Here is an 18,543-nt window from a genome sequence, read left to right on the forward strand (position 1 = left end):
GCGGACACGCCAGATACAAAACAACACTCACGCACACGGTAAAGAAAACGATAAAAGAGATGATAACACACTATAGAATATAAAACAAAAGCGATAATAGCGGCAAGTTTATGGAGCGTCTCGCGGCCGCGTCTAGCCTCGAAGGTGGCTCGCACGGGACTGGAGACAAGGACGCCGGCGCACTGCTCTCGCGCGCACGGAGCGGAAGTTACGTCATTCCCAAAGCCGCGGCGCACTGCGGACAGGGCTGTGATCCGGGCTTTAACCCAGAGGCACGGAGGTACGACATCAAACTTAAGAAGATGGCAGAACATTAACAAGCCAAAACAAGTAAATATTTTGACGCCGTCCCCGCTACCTCTGATTATTTAGACGTAATTTTGTTAGGTTCGTGTTCTCAGGGAAGGTTCGGCCTTGTGGCTAGAGGTAGGGGTCAACGCAGTAGGGCCCCCCGAGCTGTTGAGGCCACTCGGGATGCCTGAATAATAACACAAAACTTCTTCAGATAGTTGGTGAATTTAATACAGCACAGCCCAATACATGGTGCTGCCCGTTCTGGCCGTAACGGTTTGCCCGACGCGACTAGTCACACGCGCAGCTCACTTCCTCAGTGGCGGCTCACGATTCTTATGCGTGTGAGGGGCAGACTCGTATACGTGATGCGAAAGTTACAAAAGACACTCTGACATGGCACACGATATTTTGAAGCACAAACACTACACTAATACCTAGCTCTGGATAAACTGGGCTAGCAACACGTAGGCCCGTGTCTCCGGCGACTCTACGTGGTGTCTAGGTGTGTCTCAGGGACTGAATCGTTATTAAGTTTGATGGCACGTGTCGCCTGCTGGCTGCCCCGTGCGGGCCAAAACTAAGTAGCCTGTAGGCTAGGTTGGGCGTGAAGCGCCGACGTTAAACCACATACTCTCCCCACAGTACTTACGTATGACGTAGAACACTCATCTCGGAGCACTGATTGAATTAAGTTAAGTACCTCATGGTAGATTTAGGCCGACCGCGGAACTGTACAAAAGGTTAAAAAGAAATTACACTATTGAAAACTACATGTCGGTGGATGCAAAGGTTGAAGGTTCCGCGTTGCGCGCAGGCTACCGGCCTGGGTGAGCTCTCGAAGGACACTCACTGTGTCGCCGCGCGCGACCCCCTTCCCCCGCCAACCCTCCCGCGGAAACGTGTGAATTTCGCGGGAAACTGAACCGGCCAGGTTCGGGACAAATCGCACAGTGAAACATGATTTAGCAAAGACTGAATTATTAATTACTGAAAAATAATGTTTAATAAAAACCTGTGGAAAACATAATTATAATAATCTGTTGTAGTGCGGTGGAAGGATATGCCACACCCGGCCGGATCCTTCCACCGGCGCAGCACTCGTTGCACGGCGATCGCCTCGACACACGCACTACACTTAGCTGCGCGCACGGGCGCGTTCGGTGCACATGCTTCTAGGAGACGTTGATGAGGCATAGCGGTCTATGCGACATAGAGGAGCATTGGCGGTCGGCGTCAATTTATTACATTAATTTATTGAAGTGTAAATATCAAACAAATATAGGAAAAAACAAACATTTCATAAACAATACCTAAAAAATAATCAGTATGATCTCATTACTCATTTCATGCACAGTGAAATTATTTTATATTTTGTTTTTAAACACACGAAATTATCTCAAAAATATTCATAACTTTTAAATACATCTCTCAATTTACTTTACAACAATTTTTTTGAGCGATATGTTCTTAAATCTCTGAAAAATAACACAATATACAATTGACTTGATGTAAGTTTTTGGACATACACCATTGCTATGAACTTTTTCTGTTGAAGAAAAACTAATAAATAAAATAAATAAATAAAAATACCCAAAAAAGACAATAAACACACAAAATTAAGCAAACAGTTGCTGTTGTCAACAAGGATATGAACACCACAAAATATTCCGAAACAGGAATATGGTCAACAAACAAAGAAAAACAAAGAAAAATGTACTAAGAGAACGAAAAAAAAACCACAAATGATGACAACACAAAAATATTGAACCCAAAATAATTCAGCACAACAGTTGAATCGAGACAAAAAAAACACGACAAAATAAAAAACACAAACAAATACAATAGCTTTACCAAAACAGAAACAAGCGACGTTTCGGGAACTGCTATCTGCTCCCGTCCTCAGGCAGAGACGCACATGGTACGGAAACACAGGTGCACCTGTGAGCACCAAAAAAATGAAAACAAGTTTTCTCTTAAGTGATTCTTGCTTTTCTCGGGGGAATTTTATGAAATTATCCTTTTTGTGTTGGCCGCAATGGTTTGTTGTGTTTACGTTTACGTGAATAATCGTGTAAAATTACGTCAAGGACAAACGTAGAGAGTGATATATAACTTAATCATTATTGTAATGTAATTTAGTACGTAAATAGTGAATATACATACATTTTAAGAAATCTTTGAAAAGGAGTTTCTACTACTGGCTGTGTCTGTACGCTTCGTTTAGATTATTACGACTTTTAGAATTTGTTTATTTTATAATTTCAATCTACACTTTCAATTGGGTTAATATCCTCTCCCATTTATTTTAGCTTTCTCCTAAGGTCCTTCACACGTTGCGTTTCCAATACCTTCAAGCCCATTCCACTCTGGCCTTGCCCTCCTTTTTCTGTTTGCCTCCAGTCTCTGTGTACCTTCCACTCGCGGTCTTTCCTCCTTCTGTGCAACCTATATCCCAGCTTCACCCATTGATTACCAACAGCCTCTACCTGCTTCCTCCTCTGTAGTGTTTCCCACACCAGCTCCTTGATCATCACTGACTATTACCCTGCACTGTGCCTCCATCATGGGCCTGGCCAGTGTGCAGTACACTGTTCCCTTCAGTCCCAGCCCTGCTTCCCCTTCTGTGCCACCAGCTGTACCTGCTCCCATCGCGGGTTGTTCTGCAGGGTTGCCCGAGGTCTTGTAATAGTCTGCCTCCCTTATATCCTGCCCCTACAGCAGTAAACTGCCTTTAACACATAAACCTAACCATCTACATCTTGTTTATGTTGTGGTGCACATAAATTCAGGCAGGCAAAGAAAATAATCTTACCTTCAAATTTTTTAGATTTTTTTTTTAATTTGACATACATCTTAACTTAGTTCAAAGAAAATGAGAAACCTGTATTTTTTTTGGGTTCGAAAAAATTATTTGTTGGAGATATAGGATGCCAAAGATAGGGCCTCTAGCATCTTTTGTGAATTTTGGCAAGATTCTAAAACACTTTGGCTCTGGAAAAAGGTATTTTGTTGCATTGTTTTGAAAGATATACTGATTAAAATAATATTTTTTTTTTTTTTACTGGAAATATGTGTGTAATTTTACTTGCCATAACTGTGTCTGTGTCTATATGTATATATACTATAGAGAATTACCTTCCCTGAATAGGAGAACTTTCACTTTTGAGTATACATAACAGGTTTTTTGTAAACAATTGAAAATTTTGCCCAACATTAAACTACTTTCCACTTTCCATGATCAGATACTCACATAGGCTACCTGTTGTTCTTGTTAAATCAATTTAAAAAAAACTTATTTGACATGGAATTTTAATTCTTAATAAAGTTAAGTAACATGCACAGCTTTCAAAACATATTAAAGTTTCCAATATATGTGTGCAAGTTGTAAAACATAAATGATGCTCTTTTCTGGCTGTGATTGCAGTTGTTACTGAATTTTGCACATTGCCAACAATGCCTGTCCTGAGAGACATAACTGTTTGGATTTATGTGACAGAATAAAACAAAAGTGAGGGACTCTGAGTTCTCGCCAGTGATGTGTGAACATCTAACCTCGATAACGAGCTAATTCATGTGTTCCAGTGTTGCACAAAACTTATAATACAAAACTCTGACACAAAATTTAAAGTAGAATGCTTTAAAATAATGCCAAGCGTTATAAATACACTGATCAATAAAATATTTACTTTTCAAGTACATTTCAAAATTTCTAGACACAAATCACACACTTACTTTCTGCACTTGCTGCTAGAATTTGCTGTCTGAGTCATAAATGTTGCTTGCCACCATCACCCTCAGATGGCTTCACGAAACAAACTGGAATTTTAAACTATTAGGAATGCTTCGAAAAAAATGAAAATGAACCTTATTTTCGACAAGGACCTTTATTCTAATACTGCCCTTCTCGTCAAAATTCATTAATCATTTAATACTTTGGAGTTTCCGCACACGTTAGAAGTTTAGACGTCTATGGCATTACTAAAATATTAACCTGAAACATTTTAAAACTACTGAAATCAGTCTTTAAATAATTACTAGAAACAAACCTTAACCTTATTGAGCATTTTCATTTTATAATATTATGTATATTATAATGTTATTCAAAATGGAAATAAAAGAATTGACCAATTTTGAACCACGTCCTTTGAGGTTAACAAGCGAACACTTCATCGCTGTGCAACCGAGCCCATTGACTTTTTGCTTGGAGAATATGTATTATAATCATTGTAATGCTAGTTGTCTTAAGTACTTTAAAACTTAGGATTATTTTTACTGTGATTATTTTAGTTTATTCCAGGTAGTTTCACTATCATAAAGTTTCATTTGGCACACCAATACGTTTGGTATGTACTCTAATGTTTACGAGAGTCTTATCGAAACACGTTGAACTTAAGGGGCAAACTTCTCTTCAAAGTCAATCTCCCTTTTTTGAGCACAACCTTTTGTGATCAACCTAGCATTGTAACGTTCAATTCCTCCTTCTGCATTTCTATTAGTCTTGAACACGCATTTGCAGTCAACAGGCTTTCTATCGGCCAGAAAACTTGTTACCTCTCATGCATTATTCTGTCTTAGCGATTCAAGCTTCTCTTGCATGGCAAGTTTCCAATCCTTGCTTGCTGAGAATTGCAGTGCTTCCTCCAGGGTTTGAGGGTCAGCCTTGTATGTTCCTTGGTCTTTGACTTCTAGCAGAATGCCGGAGCCAGTGGTCTTGTACATCCTTTTCCTTTATGCAGGTGATGTGTATCTAGTGCCTGTGATGGCAAGATCATCATTTGTCTCTCCTCTGCTTAATGCAGGGTCCTCACTTGCACAATCTCCACTTGATTCAAGCCTTCTTGAGTCTCAAAACACTTGAATTTGTCCAAGCTGTGTGTTTCATAGTCTCATTCATTGTCTTCATAATTTGTTGTGGGAACATCCTCTATCAATTGTAAAGACGTGGTTGCTGGAGGGGTTTCACACACATTTCTCTCAGATCTACTCTGAAATATTTTGTCTTCAATGAATACTAAATTGATGATTCTTGGTAACTGTGGTAGTCCCTTGCTTGATTAACCAATATCTTTGTAATTTTCGTAGTATCATACAAAAATGAATTTTACGCTGAAGCATTTATGGTTTTGCTGTGGTATGTATGCAAAAGCCTTACACTTAAAAACTCGCAGATGTCTGAAGTCTGGTTTTGCGACCACTGTGTACCAGTGCATGACTTGTGCTAGTGTTGCGCTAGTGTTGTGTGTGGTGTGTTGCACAGCCGCAAGGATGAGTGACCAGCTAGGACTCTCGGGCGTGCAGGTGAAGGAGATATGCAAGGAGCCCGACCCGGCCACTAAGGTATGTTTCTAGGGCCTTTACGTTAAGCATTTGAAGTTATATAAGGCCTTTCCTGGTACAAGAAGGCAGTGCTGGCAAGATGCATGTGAATAGAGGTTACAGATCACCTGCACTTTCATACAGTTGTGTTGGTGTGTTGCAATAACTATTGAATATGGTACTACTTGAGAATATAGCATTATTTATTAAAAGGTATCCCAATAGCTTGAAGTCACACAGTACTAAACTCTCCCATCCTTCCCAAATTCCCCTCACCCTACACCATTTCCACATTGCTGACAAAATCTATACCATATATATGTCATTGTCACAATGTCACTGTAGTTCTCACTGGTCTGAGTCATTAAAGTCTTTAGGAATATTTATACTTTTCTTCCTTTCACTTTGCTTGCTCCAGGAATTTTATTTAATTTGTTTGTTTTTTTTCCAGGCCCTATCTTAAAGCCTTCTTTTATTTCTCTTCTAAGCCTATTAGTCTGAATTTCACGAGAGTGATCATCAACATTTTAGGATTTTATTTATTTACTAATATTTTTTTTACTTTAATTTGGTATTATTTCATTTGAAAGTGATGATAGACCACTGGTGTATACATTTTGCTTGAGATATTGGTCCTTGGGATAGAATGTTGTGAATTTTTTTTAAATCTAAAACTTGCACTCGGATATGTCACATTGTGGATATTATAATATTTGTCTTTTTTTTTTAACGATTATCTCCATTTGGGTTATCTTTGGAAGCAGGTAAATTAGTTCAAGTGGATATCAGATTCTTTTATTCTTCTTATAGTACTTGATGGGAAAAATTGCACAATGTTTGGACTGGACCAAAATCCAATGCACAGAATTTGTGCAGGTTTAGAGGAAAAATTCCAGCAACACTAAAACCTGGTTCTCCTTTCTTTAGAACAGTCACTTCAAAATAAGCTCTGACTGACTGTGCCTGATGACGGAAGCAGATGTCAGTTCCCGAAACATCGCAACTGTTTTATCTGTTGTGATCTGATCGCCTGTGCTATCATATATTTCTGACTAGTTCCTTCCACGGAATATCGGTACTGTCTCCTCATTTAACATTTGATATCAGCTGATTTTGGCTTGTTCTCTGTGTGTTTGTGTGCTTATCTTTGTTGTCTGTTCTTGAGGTTTCCCAAGACATAGAGTGTAAAACAGCAAGGGCGGCAGTGTGTGTGTCCATAAAGAGGACACACATTGCAGTTTGGGACACACTGCAGTTTGTCTAGTTTATCTATCTCATATTCACTAAACAACACCAGGATCCTGTGGGACATACATAATGAATTTTGTGGCTACTTACCTGTAAATCTTCGTTCCTCCTCTCACCTGAGCACGTCAGCAGCATTCTTTCTCTTACTTGCTCTGTTTTAAGGTTGATCAGCGTAACAACGTATCGCACACATAGCCGCGCAATACTCTCGCTGTGTAGGCGTGGAAGGTTTCATTACCTCGATGCATCACAGTTTGTTTTCCACACGTGAAGGTTATGCATCTCGACGCAAAGTAGCGTAAATTACATTTTGATTACGGCACACAACAGGTTAGCTGTTGATGTGTGTACGAGACTACATTTTCCAGCAGAACACATACTGAATTGTAGAGGTTAGCTGTGTATGTGTGTGCAGGAGTACATCTTCCAGCAGACCATGTACCGCATCAAGGACCCGCGGCGCTCACTGCCGTTCTACACGGGCGTGCTAGGCATGCGCCTGTTGCAGAAGCTAGACTTCCCCGACATGAAGTTCTCGCTCTACTTCCTGGGCTACGAGAGAGCAGACGACGTGCCGGCTGACCCGCGAGAGCTGGCCGAGTGGACCTTCTCTCGCAAGGCTACGCTGGAGCTCACGCAGTGCGTTGTGTGACCTTGCAGTGCCAGTTGAAGCGCTCTCTTGCAGTTTCATGTTTCAATTCTTATTGGGCATAATATTTACATGTTCCCTGGTTAAAATGGCATTCACAGTTCCATTAATACAAGCACAGGCATCATAGAGATGGGGTACTGTAAGCAGATATTCTGTGTTATTTTATGATCAACACAACTCAAGAATGATTTGCTCTTCAAACAAATTTTTAATTTAAAACAATTGTAAGGCATTTTTAAGCAGCAGTCACCAATTCCTACTTTCAGAATTAATTACACTTATTTTTACATACATAAAAATTACAAAAATTAACAAGCAGTGGTAGGAAAGCACAATTACTGTAAAGACTATACTTAACCACTAGAGATGATTAAATTTGAACTACCAATCACAAATGTATAGAAAATGTCCCGCAGGTCTACAACCTTTAATGCAATAAAATAATTAATGGTATTAGAACTAGATTTTAGGAGTTCACATCCCCCCCACCCACAAATAATTAGGTGTTTCATCCTGCCCCCAATAACTAACCTAAAAATTTGAGTAAAATTAAATGTACACAGTGTTTGGTATAAACGACAATACACATTAATTTTGATTACAGAGCTGTGCTACTTTTAACCTTTAGTACAAGAAGTTAGGAAGAGGTGAGTTTGAGGGTAAGTTCTTGCCATAGCACTACTGTTAGTAACATAAGTAGTGTAGAACGTGGTATATTTATTTATTGAAATTGGGTGCCTAATTATATATATATATATATATATATATATATATATGTATATATATATATATATATATATATATATATATATGTATATATATATATATATATGTTTCTCCAGAAATAAACAATTGATTATGATACCTCATATTAATATTGTTTTATCCAAGTTATTACACTCATTTGTTCCTGGCTAATTTGTTTCCGCTTACAAGACATGTAAGTGTCTAAAATGTGTAATAAGGAAGTGTAGAGTGAATCATAAACTAAATATTCATTTATGAAATCGATTTGTAAAATGTATATTTTAAAAGTAATGCCAAAGGTTATGAATTTGACGTAACTAGTTATACCTTCCAAAATATTAGTTTTTTATTATCTTGACTTAAAAGAACAAGCAAACATAAATGACATCTATTTAGGTGATCAAATAGTCTCAATAGCATATATACTATATCAGTGATAGTGATAGTTATCTGTATGCGGACATATATTCCTAGAGAGCCAAAAATCTAAGTAAAGGTATTTCATACTAGTAATGTCTCGATTCACGTAACCTTACGTCTAGTTCAGTTGTTCGGAGACACTGCAAACTCTGCAGCACTGGACATCTGGATAGCGGTAACCAGAGACAAGGACGTTTTCGACCAGCTGAAAACTACGAATACTACTGTTCTAGTTGTAAAATTAGATGACGGCAGTCCAGCATCCTCCTCTGATCCTGAAAAGTCTTTATAATTAATTTGAAACGATCTCACTGACGTAGACCACATGGAACCTTAGATGTATGTTCGTCATGGTTGTGTCGAAAACTCAGGTCTCAAAATTCTTGTGACAGCGACTGACGGCTCCGACCATCGTCCTTCAGGGATGGAAAGTACGAAGATTCGAACCCAGGATGGTCAGGAATGTAGATATCGACTGAAGAGCAAGTTCATTCTTGAAGTTCGGAAAATCCATTATTCTGTCAAATTAATGCAGAATTTCATGAACCCAACTTGACGTCTACCAAAATAACGGAACTCCGCTGTAGTCTCTTCTTGTGAGCTGAACGGAAATGTAAAGAGAAGTACGGCCCTCACTCAGTACGTATCTTCCTCTCCAGATAATTTTTCCTTATTTTATTTGCTTTTTACACATCCATATTCGAAAAACCACTATCGAACGAATACCTGTTTATAGCAACCATAGATGAATTAACCAAAGCTGGAATTGAAAATCCACAGACTTATGCAAGTAGGAATAACGAGAATTTAAACCGCGCTAAAATATAGTAATGGTTTTATAAATGCAGAGATAAAATAGCTTTGCAATAGCATCATTAATTAGATTTGAGGCTCTCTATTCACATCTTCCTCTTACTGTTTTTAACATAAAACCTTTTAAATAAATTACCTTAATTTTGCACTCATAATCTCATAAAAACATGAAAAAAAGGAAAAAGAAAAAATGTAAACATAGTGACGGTTTACAGTAGGTAGTACAATTGGACTACATGTTTTTATGTATGCGTGACATCACCACTGAGCTGCGGCCGGCTGTACTGCACTTAAGTGACTAAAATAGTTCTTCTTCACAAAGATAGTTATGCACAGACGGTATCTCCGTAATCATGATCATGGTTTAATACACACTTGCTGCACGTGGATTGAGTCATGCCAAGAGGTGGTTCAGAGCCACGGCCCTCTTTGCGCAGGCATGATCCCCAAGGGCCCTCCTTCAGCACATGTAGGCCAGGTCCTCCGACACCCTTGCCAGGCTAGGAAACCTGAAAATATTTTCGTCATTTAATTTAAAATTTGGTTATTGGCAGGTATCTATACGACCTGAAGACCACCAAAACAGCCTTCATGACCCTGGTCAGACATAGATTTCAATTCTCTGCTATGCCTTTTGGCTTCCAAGACGCTCCAGCAATGTTTCAGAGCATGACAACACAAGTCGTAGACATTTACACGGGTAAATTTTCGGCTGCGTAAAAGAAATGAAAGATCTGAAAAAAATCATAGGTCATATATCATGATTTCAAATTTTTGATTTGAAAACATCATGTAACGAAATAAACATAAACTTTGCTTGATCAGAAAAAGAAGTTCCTGATTGATCTCTGCAGTTTATGATCATGATCAATAAGCAACATCTTCATTATCATATTTTCACTTCATCGACCTTAGCACATAGCAATTCCACAGTTTTGAATAAATCTTAAATTTCGAGGACTGCCATTACGGCTGTTCCTGGTTTCCAGCTGTCTGTGTCGTTGACCTGCACTAGATCATTTTGCCCCCCCCCCCCCCCCTTAAAAGTCAGGTTGTTCTAATAGTGAATTAATATTGATACTATACAAACGATGAGAAACAAGACTATGTTTATGTAAACAAGAGGATCTTGCATGCAAATGTCCGTTGGTTATGAACACACGGCAGTGACTGATATTTATTATAATATATTAATATTTAGAAAAGCATAAACATAACATTTTATATTTTTGGAAAGATTATTTAACCTGTTTACATAATTCTTGACACTGTTGTTTACTAAAAGTTTACCTGCCATGATTTAAACTTGAGGTAAACTACCCCTGAAAGCTTCTGGCTTTTCTACCAGAGCTGCTGCTAACATGTGGGATGGTGTAGTATAAACATTGGCTGAACAATTGGGCGTCCAAAATATTTCTGTGTACAATAAACCACTAAACCATAGTAAATGGGTTGAAGGAAATATGCAATGAAGGAAGGGAAAAGTTACTATGGAAGGAGCAAAAAACTGTTTGTTGATTTGTCAAATTATTAATTTGTTGCGTGAAGCATGTGATGACACTTAATTTTTCTGATGTTCATAAAGGTGAACCTAAAGTGTCGGGGTTTCTGCCTTTTCTAGACTGAGAAAAGATACCAATGCTAGGTATGTTTGTTGACAGAGCACAAATTTATTGACAAAATCATTATTCCTGACTGGGTTACAAATATCACCCTGGCGTTCAGTAAAATTGCGAAGGTAGTAGTAACCCTGGGCACTAGACACTCGGGTTGGGTTACTGAAAGCCCTGATCACACGATCTCGTGGAACATCATAATAGTCAACTAAAATCACCTGGTCATGTATCCCAAAATCAAACTTTAACATTAAAACACACTTACCTTAAGAAAATGTCCATACCAAATCTTAAGGGAGCCTTTTTCACAAAATGCACTTTATAAAAATATATTTTGAAAAAATATTAGATAGCATGTTCTCCTATCCAAACAATACTTGAGTTTTACACATTTATCATTAATGGAAATATTTACGTGAGGCGTATTCTTTTCTAGATATTCTGAATTACAAATTATACTTCAAAAATCAAATTAAAAAATTATCAAATTTGCCCAAAACAAAATAAAAGGGCTTAAAGATTGTGATTGCTTAGTTCACACTATGACTCACTCAGCCACTTCAACAGGTGTTGATTTATCTACAAAATATGACAACACAAAATTCAAAGAATATTTACAATGAAATATGTACAGAATTTACTCTTGTCTACAGTTCTAACTAGTGGACTGAAAGATGGCCAGATTATGTTGTTTGTCTGCTATTTTAACTACAACACAGTACTTCGCTATGCTAAACCCCGTTATCTGTTGCGGCTATGAACTCGCCGACACTTAGCTTGTAATTCACGTGGCAGCCCTAGGTGGCGCCCGCGACCACTGATGACGTTTCTCGAGTGTCACCTTGGGCTGTGGTCTCGTCCACAGCGAGTCAGCACCACAGCCGCGGCCTCTTGAACCCTGTACTTGGTCGCTGTCCCCAGAAGCTCCCGCACTCCTTCTGGATGGCTGTCGTCTGCCTTCTCCGGAACGAGCTGGTGCTGCCTGTCCCCGGTGCAGCTGTGACAGACATGCTGGGGCCTCTCGCCCGTAACAGTACAAGGAGTGATATCTTATGTTTCTGGCACACCACGCCGTCCCAGTCAAAGTGTTTCACGTCTGACGTCACAGTTAGCTCTCCTTACGTCACTTCGTCCTGTCCTGACCGTAGTTCCCCATCATACAGCGTTACTTTGCTGTCTGCTGATGGTCACAGTGCCTTGCTTCTTCTACTTACATCTGTAGGTAATTTTTGTTACGTCTCCCGTGATTCGTGCGTAATAGTCTCTTCGTGGTTTTGCCGATGCATCAGGTGCTATCTGGTGAATGCTGCTTTTGTCAAGTCTGGTGGTTCTGTCGTTGTTGGCTTCGATTTTGCGTGTGTCTCACTTCTGTCACTGCGTCTCTGTTTACACTCCTCGGCAATGGACAGTTGTGCCGCAATGCGTCACGACCAATCAGAAGGGAGTATTCAAAAATATCCACGTAGCAGATGTCGAAGCTGCTGGTCCCGTAACTCCTGGGCACACGCCTTGTCAGGCGCCGGGCTGCCTACCTCGTCAGGGATGCGTTGCTCACTCGCCGCCTGGAGTCTCTAACACTGGAAACTGATGTGGTGCCGGTGGACACACCACAGCAGCATTGTTTTTAGTGCTACACATTGTGTGCATACGTAAATAAAAAATTAAAAAAAAGGCCTTACTTTGAATCAATGACTGCACTACTTCAAATCATGCATCATTACTTCAAAACAGTGCAAAATGAACAGCATTTTTTTGAGAGTTGGGTGTTTACGTAAACCCACAATGGCAATGTGAAATAAATAAATATAAAGTTTTCCATTTGTGTGTGAATACATTTTCTCACAAAAATCTGCAAAACTGTGAGAATGAACTGACAGGCATTTCCTGTTTGTTATCAGTACTGAAAGACAGTATCAGACAAGTTTTGGGGGTTTCACAAATGTGTGTTTTCTTTAGGGTGAAATACCCTCTTTTATCGCATAATCGTCGCACTCGATAATTGTCGCACTCGCGTAATCGTCGCACCCATATTTTAGGCTGTCAAAGTTGGGATAAAAAAAATTCTCGCGTAAACTCGCAATATGTTTTTGGTCCCGCTAGTAGATGCAGAGCGCTATGTGTAGGTATCTTTTCCATATAAAACGATGTATTTTAAAGTAGAAATCTAATATTTATTCTGTAATTACCACTTACTTATTTAATTAACGGAAAAATACGAAGTTGTCTGACGTGTAAATTTTCTTTTTAAAGACGTTTTTAAATGTTATTTCCTTTATCGGATCATCTGCGTTGCCGCGGCGTACTGCTTATAAAAATGTAGCCAGCGCATCATTTGTGTTTGGTTATGTTGCTTCCCGTATAGAGCACGCGCACGTTGTCGAGTATCGATATCTCGCCAATTGGATGCAACACGTGCTCTCTGTCAGGTGCCGAGTTAACTAAATTTGATAGCCCGCATTCTTTCGTGGCAAGTGTGTTCTACGACACGTTAGTTCACATCAGATTCAAGTGGCTTGCGTTCGCGTTAGAATTTTGGTTTTTCTATTTAAAGTTGAAGAAAGGTTTTTGTTTAATGAATTATTAATATAAATTGTTTGGCGTGCTCTTGTATACGCCACCTTTTTTAAAATAAACGTACTTTCCATGAACAGGTTTTGTTTTTATGAATAACTTTACCTAACAAAAAATTTTTTTCCCGCATAATCGTCGCACCCCTACTTACTTTTCAAACTTGATTTTAGTATAAAATGTGCGACGATTATGCGAGAAAACACGGTACACCATTCTTGCCTGTTTTAGTCGTAAATCATGTTCAAAGCATGCTGATTTTAGTAAACTTATGCAGTGTTATGATTTCTTTTCCAAAAAAAGCTGCAGTGATGTAGCTAGAGATGATCCAGGATCAGACAGCCAGTTATGTTACTTCCAATATTTTCAGATATCAGAATGAGTAGGAAGACAGAATTGTCATACAAGTAAATACAGTTAGAACCTAATATATATACAAAAATATGTATTAAATTTTCCATGGTAAAGACTTTGTCATACCGCAATGTTAGTATTGTCTGCAGATTATGAAAAATGTGTCCTGTTGTGTTGGCAGCAACTGGGGGACGGAGAGCGACCCCGACTCACATTACCACAACGGCAACTCTGAGCCTCGAGGATTTGGTGAGTGTTGATCAAAAATTGTACCACTTATTGCATAGAGGTTAAATTTGGAATTGCAAAGAGTAATTTGGAAAATGTTAAAATATTGAATTAGCAATTCCTTTTTTTTATTGAAAGAAGAATATCCTTGCAGGCTTTTTCTGGGAAGTCCCTAGTTTTTACTGTTTGTGTTTTTTTTGTACCGTGCTTTGTCTCAAGTGGTTGTTGGAGGGCTGTACCCTGAAGTCACGGCTCTCGCGGGCTTAACAGTGTATTTTCATTGAGGAAGAGAATAAATGTTATAGTTAAATTAAAATTCTTTTATTTTAGAGTCATCATAAACATTTTGGAGTCATTAACAGGACTTTACACTCAACTCCCTGCATTAGTCGATGGGAGAATTTGTGTGTATGTATGTAGAAGGAACAGCATGGTCACAAAAGCTTTGAGCAGGCCGTGAAGAGGCAGAGCAGAGACTTTGAGCATTTGAACGACGCGCCATGTCTCGACTCTGCCCAGCCACGAGACTCCATGTTTGTTTCTCCCTCCTTTATTGGTTGCATTGTAACGAGTCATGCTAGGGTAGGGTGCTTTATTATGTCTCCGAGGACCTCACCCTTTTGGCTGCAGACTTGTAGCTGACAACACGAGTTTCAAATAATAGTCTGTGCCAAATCGGTGAATCAGCCTCTTGGCTTCAAAATTTGACTTGGCACGTCCTTTGAAATTATGTTTGGGCTTAGTGTTTTTTTTCTGTGCTCTCAGATTATGTAATTTATTAAGTAGTTATTCCTTTCTCAAGTCTGAAAGCCATGTGGCTTAACTTTTCTTCTGGGCCAAGTTTAGGGAGATTCATTTTTTTCTGGCAGCTTATCAATTGTGTGGATTATGCAGGCATAGTAATTTTTAAGATTTTGTATTTTCTGAGCTTTGAGAGTATTGTTCAGTAGGTTTGCATGCGTCAAACAAACTTTGATAGCAGGCTTACTCCCACTTGCAACGCGTGGTATCTGCTCCTAAGTGCATGGCTTTGAACTGGCGTGGCATATCATCGTCATGCCTAGGACAACTATGAAAATTGAAGTGGTGACCATAACATTGTATGGGGAGAAATTAAGATAAAGGGTAGTTAGTGCAAGTGTGAGTGCTTTCAAGAATCTGTACTGATTATTTCATGGCTAAACATTATCCTGAAAAAACACATATTTTCTATTTTGACTCTTCTAAAAATAAAGTTTAGAAACAAAACAAAAAAAAAAAAAAAAAAAGACTACTCGTTTGCTCTCAGCACGTCCTTAATGATTTTCTTAAACAGACACATCTCGGATATCTTGGTAATTTTTCAGATTAGTTTTTTTTTTTTTAAGCGCTTGCCATCCTAAGTGTGTCCAAGTAGATGGGCCCTGGAACACTATGTTACTGCTTTTGAAAACCTAAAGTCCCTTAGTTTAGTATTGTTTGTGATAATGGAATATTGTAAATACAATAATGGAGTTGAATATGTCATGGTGATTGTGTGATGTTCTGTCAAAAGTTATCTGTTGAAAACCATATATTTACTCAATATCAAAGTAATTTCATAAACCTTTTTGTAAATAATTTAGTTGTTAAGGGGCCCGCCTCTTCAGGGGTGTATGTGTGTTAGTGAGGCGGGATGATAAGCGCAACGCTCGCTGGTGCTTCTAGCGCTGTGTCTCCTCTGAACTGGCGCGCGAATTCTTCTCATCGTCACAGGATAGCTGTGAAATCTGAGCGGCACTGTAACATTATATGTTCGACAAATAGAGATAAAGGTGTAATGCAAGTCCCGTAAGTGCTTTCAAGAATATGTACTGGTTTTTTTACACCTAAAAATTACTCTGATAACAAGCGTTTTAGCCATTTTAACTCTTCTAAAAATAGAGTTTCAAAACTTAATCCGAAATCGAAAGTACTTTTTGGCCCTCAGCGAACTCTTAAATGCTTTTCGTAAGCAGACCTCACTTGGATATGTTGAGTAGTTTTGAAATCGCATTGTTTTTCCTGAAGCTCCGCACACCGTGTGTGTGCCCGGGTAGGCGGAGCCCTTAAGTATGACTTGAAAAGCACTGAAGGCTGCCCTTGGATCAGCGCTCGCGGCCACCTGAAGCTCGAGAGAGACTGTGCGGCCGGGCCGGGCAGGAACAGATGTCAGTTGCCGAAACGTCGCAACTGTTCTCATTGGAAATCTTCTGTGTTCGTCAGTGCTATCATCATTGTGTTGTCCAAAGTACGTACTTGTTTATCTTCATCGCTGTGTTTATATGTTTGCTGCGCTATCCAGGTTTGTTTTCTACTTGCATTTAATGTGTCTCGTCGTTGTTAGCCCACTGTGTTTGTCTGTGTTATATTATTTTTTCCTTGACTAAGTTCCTCAGAGGAATTCTTGTGCTGTACAATATTTATATGTTGAACATTTTTTGTCCTTTAATCATCGTCGTGTTTTCCATAATACTTGTTAGTTTCATCGTTGGTTCTGTTTGTCGATATCAGCTGATTCAGTCCTGTTTTCTGTCAATTTTTTATATCCATATTTTTATTTATTTTTGATTCTCGGAATTTTTCCTTGACAAACAGTTCAAAACTGCAATGGCGTATGTCTAAAAAAACTGCATTAAATCGAAATTCCTCATTGCATGAATCATTTAAAGAACTTATCAGATGATTGTTTCCTACAATGAGAGACTGCATGCCTTGCACTACATCTTAACTCGGAACCATTAAGTTCATGATCAAATTTAAGGCATTCATGTTATGTCTAATTAACTCAGTATTTATTCCTCACTCTGAATATTCATCTTCTTCTACAGAAGACATGTGTTCACCTCAAGACAGACATGACTTGTCACAGCAGTGATGTGCGGCCGTGTGTTGCAGGACACATCGGCATCATGGTCCCGGATGTAGACGCTGCCTGCGACAGGTTTCAGCAGCTCAACGTGGAGTTTGTGAAGAAGCCAAGTGAAGGTAACCTATCAATACACTACCGTAGGTGTAGAGGATTCTGCATGCACTTGTGCTGTTGTGCTTGAAACAACGTATAGTACATCATAGCTCTCGGTAGAAGGCATTTTGGCAGGAGTAATTTCATGACTGGAACGGAAGTCGAGGGAAAGTGCTCATCTGTGGATGTCTCGGAACAGGCAAGATGAAGGGGCTGGCGTTCATAAAGGACCCGGATGGCTACTGGATAGAAATTCTGAACAACAAGACGATGGCAGCTGGGCCGTGACCCCACCACGTGTGTTCTCCGGACAGCAGTGTGTTGTAACGCCTCACAGCACACAAAGGGGTGTATTTTTTTCATTCAGTAAAATGTTATCAGTGTTTGTTCTGTATCACAATGAAGTATTGTCTTATAAATGTTATTTTATTTGTGTGGAGTTAAGCCAATTATCGCACCTCTTCTCCTGGCGATGGGGTTGCTCTTTGTCAATGAACACGGACAAGGTTATGACCCAGTGATGATACACAGTTTGATTTTATTGCATCCTTTTTATTTCAGTTTTTGATGGTATCCTAAAATCACACTAGTAAAAACATGAATTATTCTTGCCTATTTCTTATCCAGCTTTTCCCAGAACTATGCTGTATGAAGATTATTACAAACTTGCAGTTCTGCAGAATGTGAACAAAAAAAAATATTACTTGTGATGTATTGACCTACGATTTTAATATTATTGTTCAGTATTATACTTACGTGGACAATTGGGAAATTAGTATTACAAAGAGAACACACACAAAGTGACAAATGTAAAACTCGGTTACAAGAGACTTGCTGTTATCTGGGGTAATGACTGGCCAGAGGTTCATGGATAATTGAAAAATATGGTTAAAGCAATGTGAAAAATAACTAGGGGTGTGCGAATAGTGGATTTTGATGGTTGAATATTTTCGAATCGAATAGTAAAATTTTCAAATAGAATGCGAATAGTTTTGAAGTTGAATAGTTGTAATATTATATATATATATTTTTTTAATATGTTACCACACTGAAAAATGGCGGGTTTTCATATATTGAGTTTATACAAGATATTTTCTGTGAATGAAACCACAAAAAAAAAAGTTCACTTAGAATTTTTAAGAATTATTGAGGATATGAATTCTTATTTCATTAATAATAATATTTAATAATTATTATCTATTGTTTTTCCTTTTGGTTACCACAATAGAAAAATTTGGATTAAAAAAAATGAGTAGCATGGGAAATTAATTTCATCGTACTTCAAACATATATGACCGAAAAAACTCTGTGATTATCAAAATGAG

The 18,543-nt window shown here is 38.7% G+C and overlaps 1 protein-coding gene across 8 annotated transcripts; it reads left to right on the top strand.

Moving 5' to 3' along the window:
- The first annotated feature begins 2,193 nt into the window (after nt 1-2,193).
- On the top strand, nt 2,194-17,637 carry LOC134530763 (lactoylglutathione lyase). Of its 8 annotated transcripts, none has more exons than XM_063365978.1 (6): nt 2,194-2,212; nt 5,552-5,631; nt 7,274-7,497; nt 14,210-14,277; nt 17,152-17,241; nt 17,418-17,637. In XM_063365978.1, the coding sequence occupies exons 2-6, from the start codon at nt 5,560-5,562 to the stop codon at nt 17,504-17,506; spliced, it is 543 nt and encodes a 180-aa protein (XP_063222048.1). In that variant the 5' UTR covers nt 2,194-2,212; nt 5,552-5,559; the 3' UTR covers nt 17,507-17,637. The 8 variants fall into 8 exon arrangements, with proteins under 8 accessions (XP_063222048.1, XP_063222038.1, XP_063221997.1 ...); XM_063365968.1 differs by lacking the exon at nt 2,194-2,212 and adding an exon at nt 2,224-2,332; XM_063365927.1 differs by lacking the exon at nt 2,194-2,212 and adding an exon at nt 2,243-3,295.
- Nucleotides 17,638-18,543: the final 906 nt, after the last annotated feature.

Source organism: Bacillus rossius, chromosome 1 (assembly GCF_032445375.1).
Source record: "Bacillus rossius redtenbacheri isolate Brsri chromosome 1, Brsri_v3, whole genome shotgun sequence".
Classification (NCBI taxonomy): Eukaryota; Metazoa; Arthropoda; class Insecta; order Phasmatodea; family Bacillidae; genus Bacillus; species Bacillus rossius.